The following is a 13,246-nucleotide window of genomic DNA, read 5'->3' as shown; positions in this document are numbered from 1 at the left end:
ACTCAATACTCAATACTCAATCCTGTGATAACAAAGTGAAACAAAATCTGAAGGTAGAAAATGACTAATGCTTGTTTTTTTAAATGTTAATGTTTCATAATACTACCATTGTATTGAAGGTGAGAGGCTGCTAACCCCAAGCTTGAAGTCTGCTGCTTGCTGACTGTCTATGACCAACATTGAACATATTCCTAGATACTACCCATGTCTGAAGTCTGTCTCCTTCATCCACAATCGGAGACCAAGCAAAACTGTAGTGATGAGGAGTCCACTTAAATAACAGACTGTCACAGCAGCAATCCAAAAATAATCCCTGCTGTCAGCCACCACCTGATTACAGAACTGTTCTGCATATTTCTTCCTACTCTAAACAAATTAAATAATCATCACATTGTCCTCCATTACTGATGAAAATGTTAGTTTTAGCAGTCAAGACAGCATACCTGCTCTTCCACCTGAGTTTCAAGTTTGTTGATGACAGTCTCTTTCTCTTGAACAGTGCTGTTAAGGCTCGACACATGCTCAGTTGTTTCACTTGGAGTCCAGTCTGTCTGAGCAAGCCTCTGCTCCATCATCCGAACCTAGACAAATTACATTTCAACTAAATATTTTGACATTACTCCTCACAATCCACAATCCAAATGTGAAAATTCAGTAGTTGATCTGAAGCCTAACTGTTATCTTGTCATTACAATTACAGAACCAAAAACCATTTCTGTTCAAAAGTTACACTTCACTCAAAACATGTATCAAGAAAGGCACTTTTTACATATGCAGTCTATGTGTGGCCACTACAATCCAAGGACAGTACAATAAGCAGCATGTAAATTGCTCATGTGGATAATGAAGCCTGATGATGTCTTTGATAACTGTTATGAAGAGGCTAATGAAACTAAGTTGTAGAGGTCATAAAATGGTGCTGTAGTTTCAGATGTCAATATTTATTGATGTACTGCACACAGTACTCTTAATAAAAAATCAATTACAATTACAAGATCAACAAGCAATTTTAAAATTGATGACATTAATGAATTTATCATAAAACACAAGATATTTAGGAATTTATAATTGGTTTGTTATGACAAAATGTGATTTCAAGGAAGCTGGTAGTCTCACGTGTACCAAAAAAATGGATCATTTTTAAGAGCAAGAACCTGGATTGTTAAAGTAGGAAACGGAATGAGAGTCTCTCTTATTAAGCTCCTTTCTTCATTTTTATTGATGCAGGCATGTAATACTGTGTTCCATATGTTCAAAAAATAGGTGGAAATGAACTAAAAAAGAGAATAAAATATTAAAGAAAAAGAAGGAAAATTGATACAAAATTAAATAAAATCAAAGAAATCAAAGCTACAACAGGAAAAAAACAAATAAATAATAGAATGATAAAAATATATGAGAGCAATGGAGAAAGTGAAAATCAGATGAATGCGAACAAGAAAATAAGGCGTAAATAATAGAGGATATGAATTAAACAAAAACAGGGAATTAGAGTAAAGTGATATATGAAAGCAATTAAAAGCAGGAAGAAGGAAAAAAGGAGAGAGCAATGGAGAAAGTGAAAATCAGATGAATGTAAAAAATAAAATGAGGCATAAATAATAGAGGATATGAATTAAACAAAAACAGGGAATTAGAGTAAAGTGATACATGAAAGCAATTAAAAGCAAGAAAAAGGAAAATATAAAATAAAAGTAAGGAACAAACTAAGATGAGCAAAGAAACATACAAAATAGGAAATGAAACAGAATTAAATCAGTAAAGAAAAATGAACAAGCAATTCTGGAAATAACTTGTAAGCCTATTTTCCTTTAAATTCTTGCAGAGACTACAGAAACTATACATCAATAATTACAAAAATGAACATTGTATTTGTGTACACTGTTTCATTGTTGCCATCATGTACTATGTTACAGTCTGGTCCTTCTGACCATTCACACTACTTACAATAATGTGACCTACTATAGAACTTTGCAAGATTAAGTGCTACCTGCTCTGAGTCTGCAGTATAAACTGCTGCCACCAAACCCACTGGTAATACTAATTAATGCTATGATCATGAGGGTCAGGAATACAGTTTCTAATGACAAAGACATTGTTCTTGAATCTGTATTACCTTTAATTACAATATTTTTCTTTCAAAACATTTGCACTCCACCTTGCAGTAAGATCTCTCTAGCCTGTTTTCCTTTAATATCTCATAACTCTTACACATCTGTCCATTTATTGCATTGGCTGTAGCTCTGCTTCACATTCACTTACTTGAAAGAAAATTCAGTGCACTCAGGACTGGCCACAGGTACGGAAAATCCATGGCTACAAGCAAGGACAATGATTCCCTGTTGTCCCCAGACATCTCTCTCTAGTGGTGTTAAACTGTCCAGCTCTATGGTCAGAATGATCAAAAAGACCCTTCCCATAACCTCTTCAAATTACCATCAAACTCATGAATCAGATCCATAATGTGTATATATTAACTGTCTTTTAGTGCATACAATTTCACTTGTCACTTCACACTACATGTTTCGGCATCATTCTGCCATCCTCAGGTGTATTAATCACGTTAAACCATTGCATTGCCTGCCATCAAGTGTCCATTTATAAAATGATATAAAATGTGTGTTCATCGTTGTTTAATAATAAAATTTACATATTAAAACTTGTTAAGATCTATCATCTTACATGTCATATCATCATGTCGTCATGAATCAGTGTTTTTCACACTTACACACAAGCGCGGGCAGGGAACTTGACATGAATTCCATATTCTTGGATTGTGTATATTATGAAATTCCCAATTCCTCTTTTTCATCTATATACCAACTACCCTTTATGGTTATACTCAGTGATACTAAACTCCCAATAGCTGGCAGACACTAACATCATGTTTGTAATATTCAAGTGTAAAGAAAGGTTCATTCAGCAGACATTTCAGACATATTTCTGATCTGATACAATTCCAAATTTCCCATGTTTATCTGTAGTGGTTTCTTTACTTTAGCACTGAAAGCAATGCAGTTAGCTTACAGTATGCAAAAAGAAAAACACAATAACATTTGCATAACCTTGGAAGGTTTATCAATGCACAAAAAGTCAGGGTACTGCACTAAATGATGGTAATGTTGTTTCCACTTCAGAAGTTTGAATGACTGATGTACTGGTATCATTGATGAAAGGAGGTTAAAAACAAAAAAAGGAAAGTGGCCTCTAATGACATGATGATCACATCAGTTTCCTAAAAATTTTGAGGGGACAGGGCAAACACATGAAGGTTACGTGATACAATAAAATTCTCTCCCCTTTTAAAAGGAAACGAAATCTGGTTAAAACTGGCATAAGAAAATAAAAAAGGAAATATATCAGGAAGAAGGACATGGGTGTCTGAATCAATTAACTTCAGGATCCCATCGATCGGGCTGGCTCCTGCTAGGGAATCCCAGTTAATCAGCAGCTCCATGACTCACCCAATGGAACTACTACTTATTCTTGCTGAATAGGTGTCACAAACTTCAGTCAAGTTTAGTTCAGTTAAATGCTCACTCCTTTTACATATGACATATTAGAGAGGACCTTTGAACAATTATCAATACTTGGTTGATAGTTTGTTATAGTCTACCCTTTTGTGCAGACTCAGCGATGCTTTACTAGCCTGCAAGTACAAGACTGATTCTTGAGTTATGTAACAATTTTTGTTTTACTATTTAAGTTATGTATGGTCAAATGGTAGGATGACTGTGTAAATTAGGAATTGGGTAGGGTCAACAAAAAAGCGGTCATGGCCTATTTTAAAGTCCTACTACATAATTTGCTGGAGGGAATGAGGACAACCATAAAAATCATTGGTCACTGCGACTACACTCCACATCAAAATTCTAACATGGGACTTCCAAAATACACCACGTTAAGTAACTGACCATGATATTCCGTCAGTCCAGTAGCTTTTCATAAGAGTAAACATATACAAAACTGAACTAAGCACTAGAAACATATCATGTCCAAAGAAGGGCAGAAAAGTTTGACCACCAGAAATCATACAGAAAGTTAATGACAGGAAGACTGGTATGGTGGATCATGTATTGGAGTAGGCTTAGTATATTTACCAGACACTGAGATTGTACATCGCTCACTGCTACCATTGTCCATTTAATACAGATACAAACTCTTGTTAACAAAGGTGATTACCAGTAATCCATACAAATTACTGACACATAATAATCAAAAATTCCATTCACAGGTCTGATTATAGGCTGGAGGTCAGCTAACCTACATGCAATATTTCTTTGATTTCTTCAGTCCTCCCTGACAAATGCTGTTAATAGTGCCTTAAAACTTTGGGAACCTCTGCCCTACACTACTGAGTAAGTTAACTAGGGTAAAATATAATGCTGACAACCCTTACTTTTGTTGCTTCACTGGAAGGATGGCATGCAGTCCTGCATGAAAGGAGATGTGAGGGTGTGTAAGGACATGGATACGGTCTAAATGACTGTAAATAAAACAGCAACTGTTTCACTCAGCCCCCTGGAGCAGTAATTCTGTAAGTCGGTTTTATGAGGACGGCCTCATAAAAATAGCCATGTGTTCGTGTTCTGATGTTACATATTTGATGAGTTCTCGACCACACCAGGACATTACGGCCAACTGGACAACGCCAGATGCTTCTCTTCCAGCCGCCATTACAGAAAGAAGAAGAAAAAACCCGTTGTACGAGAAGCTACTGCCACAAGTAAGTTACCTTTTGTTTTCATTTTATATTGATAATTTTGAGACTACACGTATTAAAAAAATGACCTTGATCATGTACAAGATGTAGACTGATGTTCAGTGCTATTAGCCCTTTAAAACTGAGTGGTTAGTATCCATATCACCTCTTTGGACATACTCTGCATTCAGCCCATAGAGAGCATTTGTGTGTTTCGTATGGTTTTCATATTAAACGACGACTGTTTCCCCAAACAGCATTACCTGATTGATCTTTGTAGCGGAGCTGTAATATTGTGGCATATAGACCCGTTGCTAAGCAGTGTCTATAAACAGTGGCCGTTGCTAGGTAACGCCTGCAACATTCACTCAACAGAAGAAGTGTTCTCTATACCTTCCGTATATATACCATTATGTAACAAAATTGTGCAGGCAACAATCAGAAGTCATACAGAGTCATGAGAATGAAAATATTCTCGGTATAGGGCAAAACAAAGCCAGACACAGAAAATATAAGAGGCTTATACTTGGCGGTGGTCAAGTTTAAGACCCTTCATATGTCTGAGCTGCCGTGGTAGCATAAGACGCATAAGATAGGCATGCTCTGCTCTGTAAATCCTGTACTGATAAACACTTGTGTATAGTGCAAAACGATGGATTTTCAATAACATGCTATATGTAAGATACGTATACTTGACAAAGGCCAGGCATATTCACAAGAGAGAACTCATTTTCTCATCAGAGAGGATGTTACATAAAGACTATTACTGGAAGGGTTCAGTTGAAAAGAAAAATTTCCGGTCGTGAGTCTCAAGGGGGTTGACGCCAATACGAACTAACTGGCGGCAAACCGCCAGTCGCAAATTAACTCTGATTTTGACTTCAGTCAGTTGAGCGTGGATTCTGTACAGGAGGCTGTGAAAGGAGGACTTGAGCCGCGTGATGTTGAAGAATCTCCACTGTTAGAAGCCGTTACCAGGGAACGCGTGGTGAAGACAAAGCAGGCTGAAAACGGCTTAGCAGGTTCGGTGGCGATTTGTGAATTATGGACATTAGCGGTGGCATTGAAATTGCTTGTAGTTCCGTGTCATGTGTAAAAGTGGCCAGCAAATCCATTCACCAATCCAAACCCCGTCTATAGGCACACATACTACGCGGCAATATGTTTCCTGTGAGGTACGAGCTGAATTTTTCTACATTATTTAGAAGAAATTCAGTCTTTAAAGGATTATCAAAAGCATAATTAAGGGCTGATATATTAAAACAGCTTATTATTAAGAGGTGGATTACAGTGAGTGGTTACGAACTGGTCGCACGGATTTCGATTCAAGGTCGGGAGAGAACTGTGCATTCGACCACTACATACAGACTAGTTCGGACGCCTATCCGACTTCCTATATAATGGGAAGACCCTAAGGCACGTCTTTCCCTAGAAATAGAGCGAACGCAGTGCGAAGCTATCATTTACCTAAAGTCTCAGACTCAAAAGCAATGGCACCCAAATTTAAGGAACATTAGTGCAACACCCGGTTGAAAATTCAAAGGCAAGTCTCATTTATTATATTAGATGTCGCACTCTTAACGTCCCGTACTTTCTCCCGTATTACTTTCCAGCCCTATATGTTATCGAGGCCGACGTTTAACGCCATCTCCACGAACGATACGCACAAATAGTCAATTGTAAACCGGCTCCTTTATATAGTTTACTACACTTCAAATACACACATTAAAATATTATCATTACAGAGTAGACATGGGACAATGAAACAAATGACTGCTTGCTCGTTCGTGGGGTACAGCATACTGTCCCGTGTATGAGTGACTATAGACGTGGTTTGGGTTGGAGATTGTATTTCTTGCCCATTTTAACATACGACTCGAGATCACACTTAATTATAGCGCCATCGCTGATTTACACATTTTAAAAATCACTACAGCGCACAGTCTAATGTTCTCAGTCCGTTACAGTCTCCGTTAGTCTTTCCCCGATAACGGCTCCAACAATGGCTATTCCTCTGCTTCCGTGTTCAAATACTCTCAGAATGGCGGCTCCCTTATAACTGAACTGAACTAAACTCTAAACTTGTTCCATTGACAAACCCTTGGCACGGACCGCGTAGAAAACACCGTTCCTCTGTTAGTGTACTATTGTTGCATTCATGTCTATTGGGGTTCCCACGTGATCGCTACTCATCCAGTCCATTGGCGCGCTGGTGGTTGCCTAGCAACGGCTGTTTGTCTCCTTTGTTTCCCGGTCGTTGCCTAGCAACAGGTCTACACGCCACAATACCCTACGTTCATGCAGCGTGTTAACGCTCGACAATCCATAACAATGGCAACCTGAAATTGTGTGATTTCAGAGCCTTCATCTCACCGACACATAACTTTAAATTATTGAAGGATATGAGGATGAGTATAAATGCAGAATGAAGGAAAAGGAATGAGATCATCGGATCATCGACGTCTTCACCAACGCGAACGCTTCGTAAGCGAAGTATGCATTGTCGAATATGTTTCAAATTACAATATAAAAAACTAAAACATAAAACTAAGAAATTAAACTCCGTGACTTTTAGTCCGCAAGCGAACTATACCGACAGAGCGACCGCCTCTTGTCGGCGAAATTAGTGCCAACTTTAGCGGATAGAGGGTGTCTCGTAGTCACGGCAACGGATTCTCACGGCCGTTAATTGCGGTCTTCTAGACCGGAAAACTGAAATAAACAGAATTAAAATTAGACGACGAAGTTGAAGTTGGCTCCGAAGATAACCACGTGCCCCGTCACCAAGACGATGAGATAGGACCGTAGAGTCTACAACCTATGGAAACTTAAGGTGAAATCATCATTATCACCATAATCTTATTCTTATGTCTTACTTATTGGGCCTTCTGGCCTGTTTTCCCTCCAGAATTATTCTGGTACTGCGGATCTCATAGAGAGTAGGTTGGACTACTTGGACTGCTGTCCAGCCCTGTCGCAAGGCCGCTACCTGCACAAGACAACAGAAACGCAGAAGAAACGTGGACAGACATCCACGATACCAATGTTTGAGCGGGTGAAGACATTTCATGCCTTAGACCGCGCGGCCACTGTAATGGGCAAGTCAAACCTGGAGACGCAAATTCCACACATACCAGAGGTACCGTAACCCAGCGTAACCTCACCTAACCCTCATACAACCTACGTCAACTAAACCAGTATAAAGCAACACACACAAAGCTCACGCTACATAAGACAAGCATATTCATGAAGTAGGGAATGCGCAGGAGGAATCCAATTCAGATGCCGAAATCATAGGTCTATAGAACCAAAAATGGACGCCGACGCAGATGTCGAAGTTGACTCTGAGGCTGGCCATGTGATGTTACGAAGCTAATGACAACATACTGACAGAAATTCATACATGTGGATACTAAAAACTTAAAGCTAATGTTCCGCACTAATCTCATGTACCATGACCTAACATAACCTAACAAACCTCCTAACCCAACCTGAATTAACAGAACCTCTACCTACGCCAACCTTCCTTTTGTAACGCAACCGAAAATCAAACAACGTACGAGGAGACTGGTGCAGAGAGCATGCGCAGAGGAAACGAAGGATGCGGCAGCTTCACAGGCACAAGAGAGTGGGGAGTAAAGGAATTCTTTGCCGAATATCCTTCAAAACAGGACCGAGAGACCTAAGCAACACGGAACTAAAAACAGACGCCGATAGCTAAACAAATGCTGGCGTCTAAGTCTGTTCCGTCTGCACAATGCGATGAGTTATGAGGCAAATGATGCTAATATACTGAGGAGAGCACATGCGTCCACGACAAAAACCACACTTCAATTTGAAGGCGCTATTCTGACAATGTTATTGCTACGGATCCCAATTAGTCCGCAAAAGGTAGTTTTGTTTGTACTATAGCATCGAGTCATGAATGAATATAGGGGTGCATGAAATAAGGTTCCATGAATTCTAGGCCCCAACTGTAAACGGAAATGAGTGGCAAGCGTCACGCTCCGATAACTTGACCCCCAGGAAAACAGACCCCGATATTCACTCTACATGAGTCTGTCTGAAGGACGTTGCGAGAAGTAAATTCCTGTTCATGTCGAACAATCGAATCTTGGCCGTCAAATTTGTAATCAATAAATTTAATGACCTAAGTACGTAACAAATTCGTTGAATCACTTGCTGCAATACATGCTGACGTGACTGTACAATGCAGCAGGAAGAGGAGACTACTTTGCATGAAAATTATTTAACAGAAGAAAACCGAGAAGAGATTTTTGCTGTGTGAAAAAATTAATCAGGTAAACTGCTGTAAATACAATAATTAGGGTTCGAGATTCTCACAGAGATGATTACAAAGAATGTTATCTTCTGGGATACAAAGCCGCGTAGTCCGTTGAAAGTTTACCGACGTTTCGGAGGAACATTTCGTCTCCATCTTCAGGCTCTGCTGTCCACCTGCTTTCACGCTGGTTTTATTGCTTGGTTTAGTCTTCGACCCTGAATAAGGAGGCAACATGTTCCTCTGAAACGTTGGTTCACTTAGAACGGACGACACGGCATTATATCCCAGAAGAGAGAACTCTCTACTGTAAATAAACTTTCCTCTAAGGTAAAGGTATCTATTGGTTTATGCGATCTTTGCACGAAGTACAGAAAATCAATGCACAAGACGCTCTCAAAGACTGATCTGCAAAGTTAATGAAATTTGGTCGACAGATTTAAAAAATGATTGGGAGAATTTCATTTGCTTCTTATCGAATCGCCATAGGCAATAATTTACATAAATCTCATATTAACGACTGAATGAATGCGTAAGGGATGGATCACAATAATTCGGCCCTTGCATTGTAACCTTCAATGATCTATTATGTTTCCCTTTTAATTAACCCTTTATCAATCCTGCACTTCGAATGAAATGTAGGACTTTATTTATGGAGGTGTCATAGTAGTCGCTTGGTTCAATACAAAAACCAGTCCACGTGACGAAATATTAAATAAGCTATGGCCTCACAATCACATAGGATGTATGTGGCTGATTATTTTTTTCCTAGGCACCTTTCGCAAGTAGGGTCATCTGTCAATCAAAGTTTGAAAAGGTGTCCTTTAAGGTGAAAGTGTCCTGTAAACAGTCCTACCACCCGTCTTAATTGGTCTCTGTTTAATTTTAACAGATCCTCCGTTCTTCTGGCAGAAATCTCATATTATATGTAGTACTTTCACAGAACTTCAGAAAGGGTCATCATATAAAAGATATGTAAATAAATATCGTTGAAATATTATTACTATATTATACCGATTATACCTTTTATTAGAAACAGTTTTCGATATGATGTATATTTAACGACACAGAAGAAAAAAAAATGTTCAAGTCTCTATGCAATGTCATGCCGGAAAAACTGATTACCTCTGTTAATCAACAGCCTTTTGTCAATGATATAAGAACGCCAAAACGTAGGATACAAATATAACATTGTGTTCAGAAAATACGTGATCTACTCCAAATCAGAAGCCATTCTTGATTGACTGCTGTGTTACTGAAGGACGACTTTCCACTTGCAATGGTTATGTTTTATCGATTGACGAGATTACCATAAATGATAAATTATGAAAAAAGTGGGAGGTAGCTGCTGTGGTCTATTTTAATATGTTGTTCCATAGTTACTCGAAGTGAGCGACAAAAACGTAGAACCATAAAACAGCTTTCTCCAGGACCAGATTCGAAGCAGGGACCTTATGAAAAAGAAAGAAGCAGGAATTGGCGATGTAAAAATTATGAGCTCTGCTTTATCGTGATCCCACGAAAACGGAATGGATGTGAACAGTATTGTCAAGGATGGATGTATGCAATTTTGGTAGAAGCAGACATTAAAGCTTCCTGTACAACAGACACACAGTAACAATATTCTGCACACGTGCTGGAAATGCTTGGCACATGGAACAACATGGCTGCAGCTGGGCTCAACAAAGGTCATAACATATCCTTAAACTGGGATGGGTGCATACGAAGCTTTCTTGCACCTTCCGTAAATAAAGTGAAATAATCATACATTTCACTCTGTTGTAGGAAAGGACACTCAACGAAGCATTTAAGAATTCTATAGAATCAAACATGGCGTCATTGAAAATTAAAACACTTCGTTCACATATCCACCTGCCAAAGTGGTTTTGTATATGCGTTAGCAGCTGCAGTACCAAATGTCACCCAAATGCTATTTTCCCCATAAGTTAGGATAAGATATGACTCAACGGTATACTTACTATGCTCCGAAAGAAGGCAGCCTCGTTCCTTCTGTGTCACCTCACCATTCTGTCCTTAGTATAGTCATAAAAATCTACAGAGCTAAACAGAAGAAAATGCAAACCCTCACCAAGCCAGTCACTCACAACAAAGCTACATCATGCAATTCTGTTCCCTCCCTAACCACTGAAACCTTCCCCTATCTAAGGCATGTATCCCTCCTCCTCCCTCAACATGGAGCAACCCACAAGCAAGCGAGTGCAACAAAAATCAATGAGTACAGAATGACAGGCGTTCCTATAGCAACCACTTCCACCCAATAAGGATCTTCGTTACATTAGAGCATTGTATCAACCAACCTATCGTACATGAGCACAGAGTTAAACTTGCGGCATTGTCTCAAAATATTTCCAGAATAAGAAAACATGTCCATGTCTTTTATCTGACACCTTGCGTCTAGGGATAAGATTGGATTCATTGGAACTCCTTATTCAATATTCAGAGTTCTGAGTTAACATCATCTAATAATCAGCTGTCTTACAGTATGATCTGCACATGAAACATAAACGAGGAAACTAATAAACTTAAGGACCAATTTCGTATGCATTGTGATCATCACGAGTTAATATTTTCAAAAAAGATAGTAGCATGTACAGAGCACATGTCATCCGCCACGCACCCCATATGGACACTTCAGGACGGCAACTGTCTACCAATTCTGGCATTCGAACTAACAGCCATCCAACACAGAGAACTGTGCCACAACATCTGTCACAAGACCAAATTTTTACTGCACACCTAATTAGGTGAAATTTGATGTTACCAAACAGCCACTGGAGGGACGAAATTAATTTTTGTTGACATCGGTCCGAAACAGCCATTAGGTACTTTATATGTACTAGAAATAGTTCTATCAAAAAAACGTTGTATAGTAACATAGATACCTCATGAAGACCTGCAATTTTTATTTGAAATATTTTTACATGCGTTAATTGGTACTGTTTGCCGAAATGTGAGCCATTTTGTTTAAAATTATTGAAGTTGCTGCATAAAACATTGTCTCCGCGGGACAAGTAACATCTGTAAATGGACCGCAGGATAGGAATCATTTGGCTCAGAATTGGGACCAGAGGCAGGTGCTTGTAAACATGGAACTAAATTTACAACGTTCTGGTTACATAAAGCAAGGGACATTTCTTGCCTAGCTGAGACACTATTAGCTTCTCAGCAAGGACTCTGCGGCACGGGGTTGGTTAAACGGGCCGCAGGATAAGATTCATCTGGCTAAGAATATGGACAAGAGGCAGGTTCTTGTAAACATGAACTGAACCTATGAACCTTATGGTTACACACAACATGCCTAGCTGAGACACTATTAGCTTCTCAATAACGACTCTGCTGCATGTAATTAAGAGAATCGCAGGAATGGATTCACTGGTTTCAGGATAGGGACCAATGGTGGGGTCTTGTGGATATGGTAATATATAAATACTTTCGGGTTCCATAAAAGGCGAGCAGTTTCTTGATTAATTGATCAAGTATTTCAAAGAGGACTCTACTCCATGAAAAACTTAGTTAGCTAAACGGGCCGCAGTTTCTGTGACTCGAGCTGAAGCGACAAAACCTTAGCCATTTTCATTGATACTTTAGTTCCTAATTCATTTACCGATGCTATATGAACTGCAGACTGTACTTAAACTACGAGTGACGAAATGGAAAGAACATGAAAGAAAGTGACGGTTGCCTATTTCATGCTACTAGATCAGCAGTCGTCCGGAAAGACGGAGGAAAACCTCGGAACACCTCAGTCAGGATAGACGGTGACCCGATGGAGAATCCTGCTACAAATGAGATGCGTTAGGGCTGAGGTGCGATCAATGGAGTGGAGGTGCAACAGACTTGCAGACGGCGCCAAGCAGTCTCCACAGGCGCCACTGCGTAGCGTATCAGCCCTACTCCACTCCATGTTTATCCGCGAAGTTCTTAATGTTTTCACTACGCACAAGAATCTTCACATAGTACTCTCACTGGAAAACGGGCCCTTTTTGGTCTTACTTGCACGCAGTACCCTAAATAAACACATACGAGTAATGCATATGTCACGCCACCCCGTCTGTATCGTTAATGGTGAATAGACTTTGATCAATTCTTTTTGTGGAGGCCAGCAATTTGTGGGATGGGCTTAATTTCGGGTAGCACAGTAATACATGAGAAGGACATGGACCTATCCCCCCATACGCCCTCATGGCGTAGTGCTTGATTAGTTAAGCACAGGTATAACTTGGGGGCACGCCGTAGCGTAG

At 39.5% G+C, this 13,246-nt stretch overlaps 1 protein-coding gene across 6 annotated transcripts in view; it reads right to left on the bottom strand.

The window, feature by feature from the left end:
• The window catches only part of LOC111875011 (uncharacterized protein CG43867), a 169,235-nt gene that overhangs the window by 53,265 nt on the left and 102,724 nt on the right, over window positions 1-13,246 (bottom strand). For 4 of the 6 annotated variants that reach the window (XM_033755681.1, XM_033755682.1, XM_033755683.1 and 1 more), the window contains exon 3: window positions 444-581. In XM_033755681.1, coding sequence (XP_033611572.1) covers window positions 444-581 — 138 coding nt within the window. Of the gene's footprint in view, window positions 1-443; window positions 582-2,262; window positions 2,348-10,963; window positions 11,160-13,246 lie in introns of those variants that run through there. The other 2 variants (XM_023871009.2, XM_033755685.1) reach the window with 2 other exon arrangements.

The sequence above is a fragment of the Cryptotermes secundus genome, unplaced genomic scaffold, assembly GCF_002891405.2.
Source record: "Cryptotermes secundus unplaced genomic scaffold, Csec_1.0 scaffold973, whole genome shotgun sequence".
NCBI classification, from domain to species: Eukaryota; Metazoa; Arthropoda; class Insecta; order Blattodea; family Kalotermitidae; genus Cryptotermes; species Cryptotermes secundus.
Note: the sequence above shows the minus strand (reverse complement) of the source record. Positions and strands in the feature narration are given on the sequence as shown.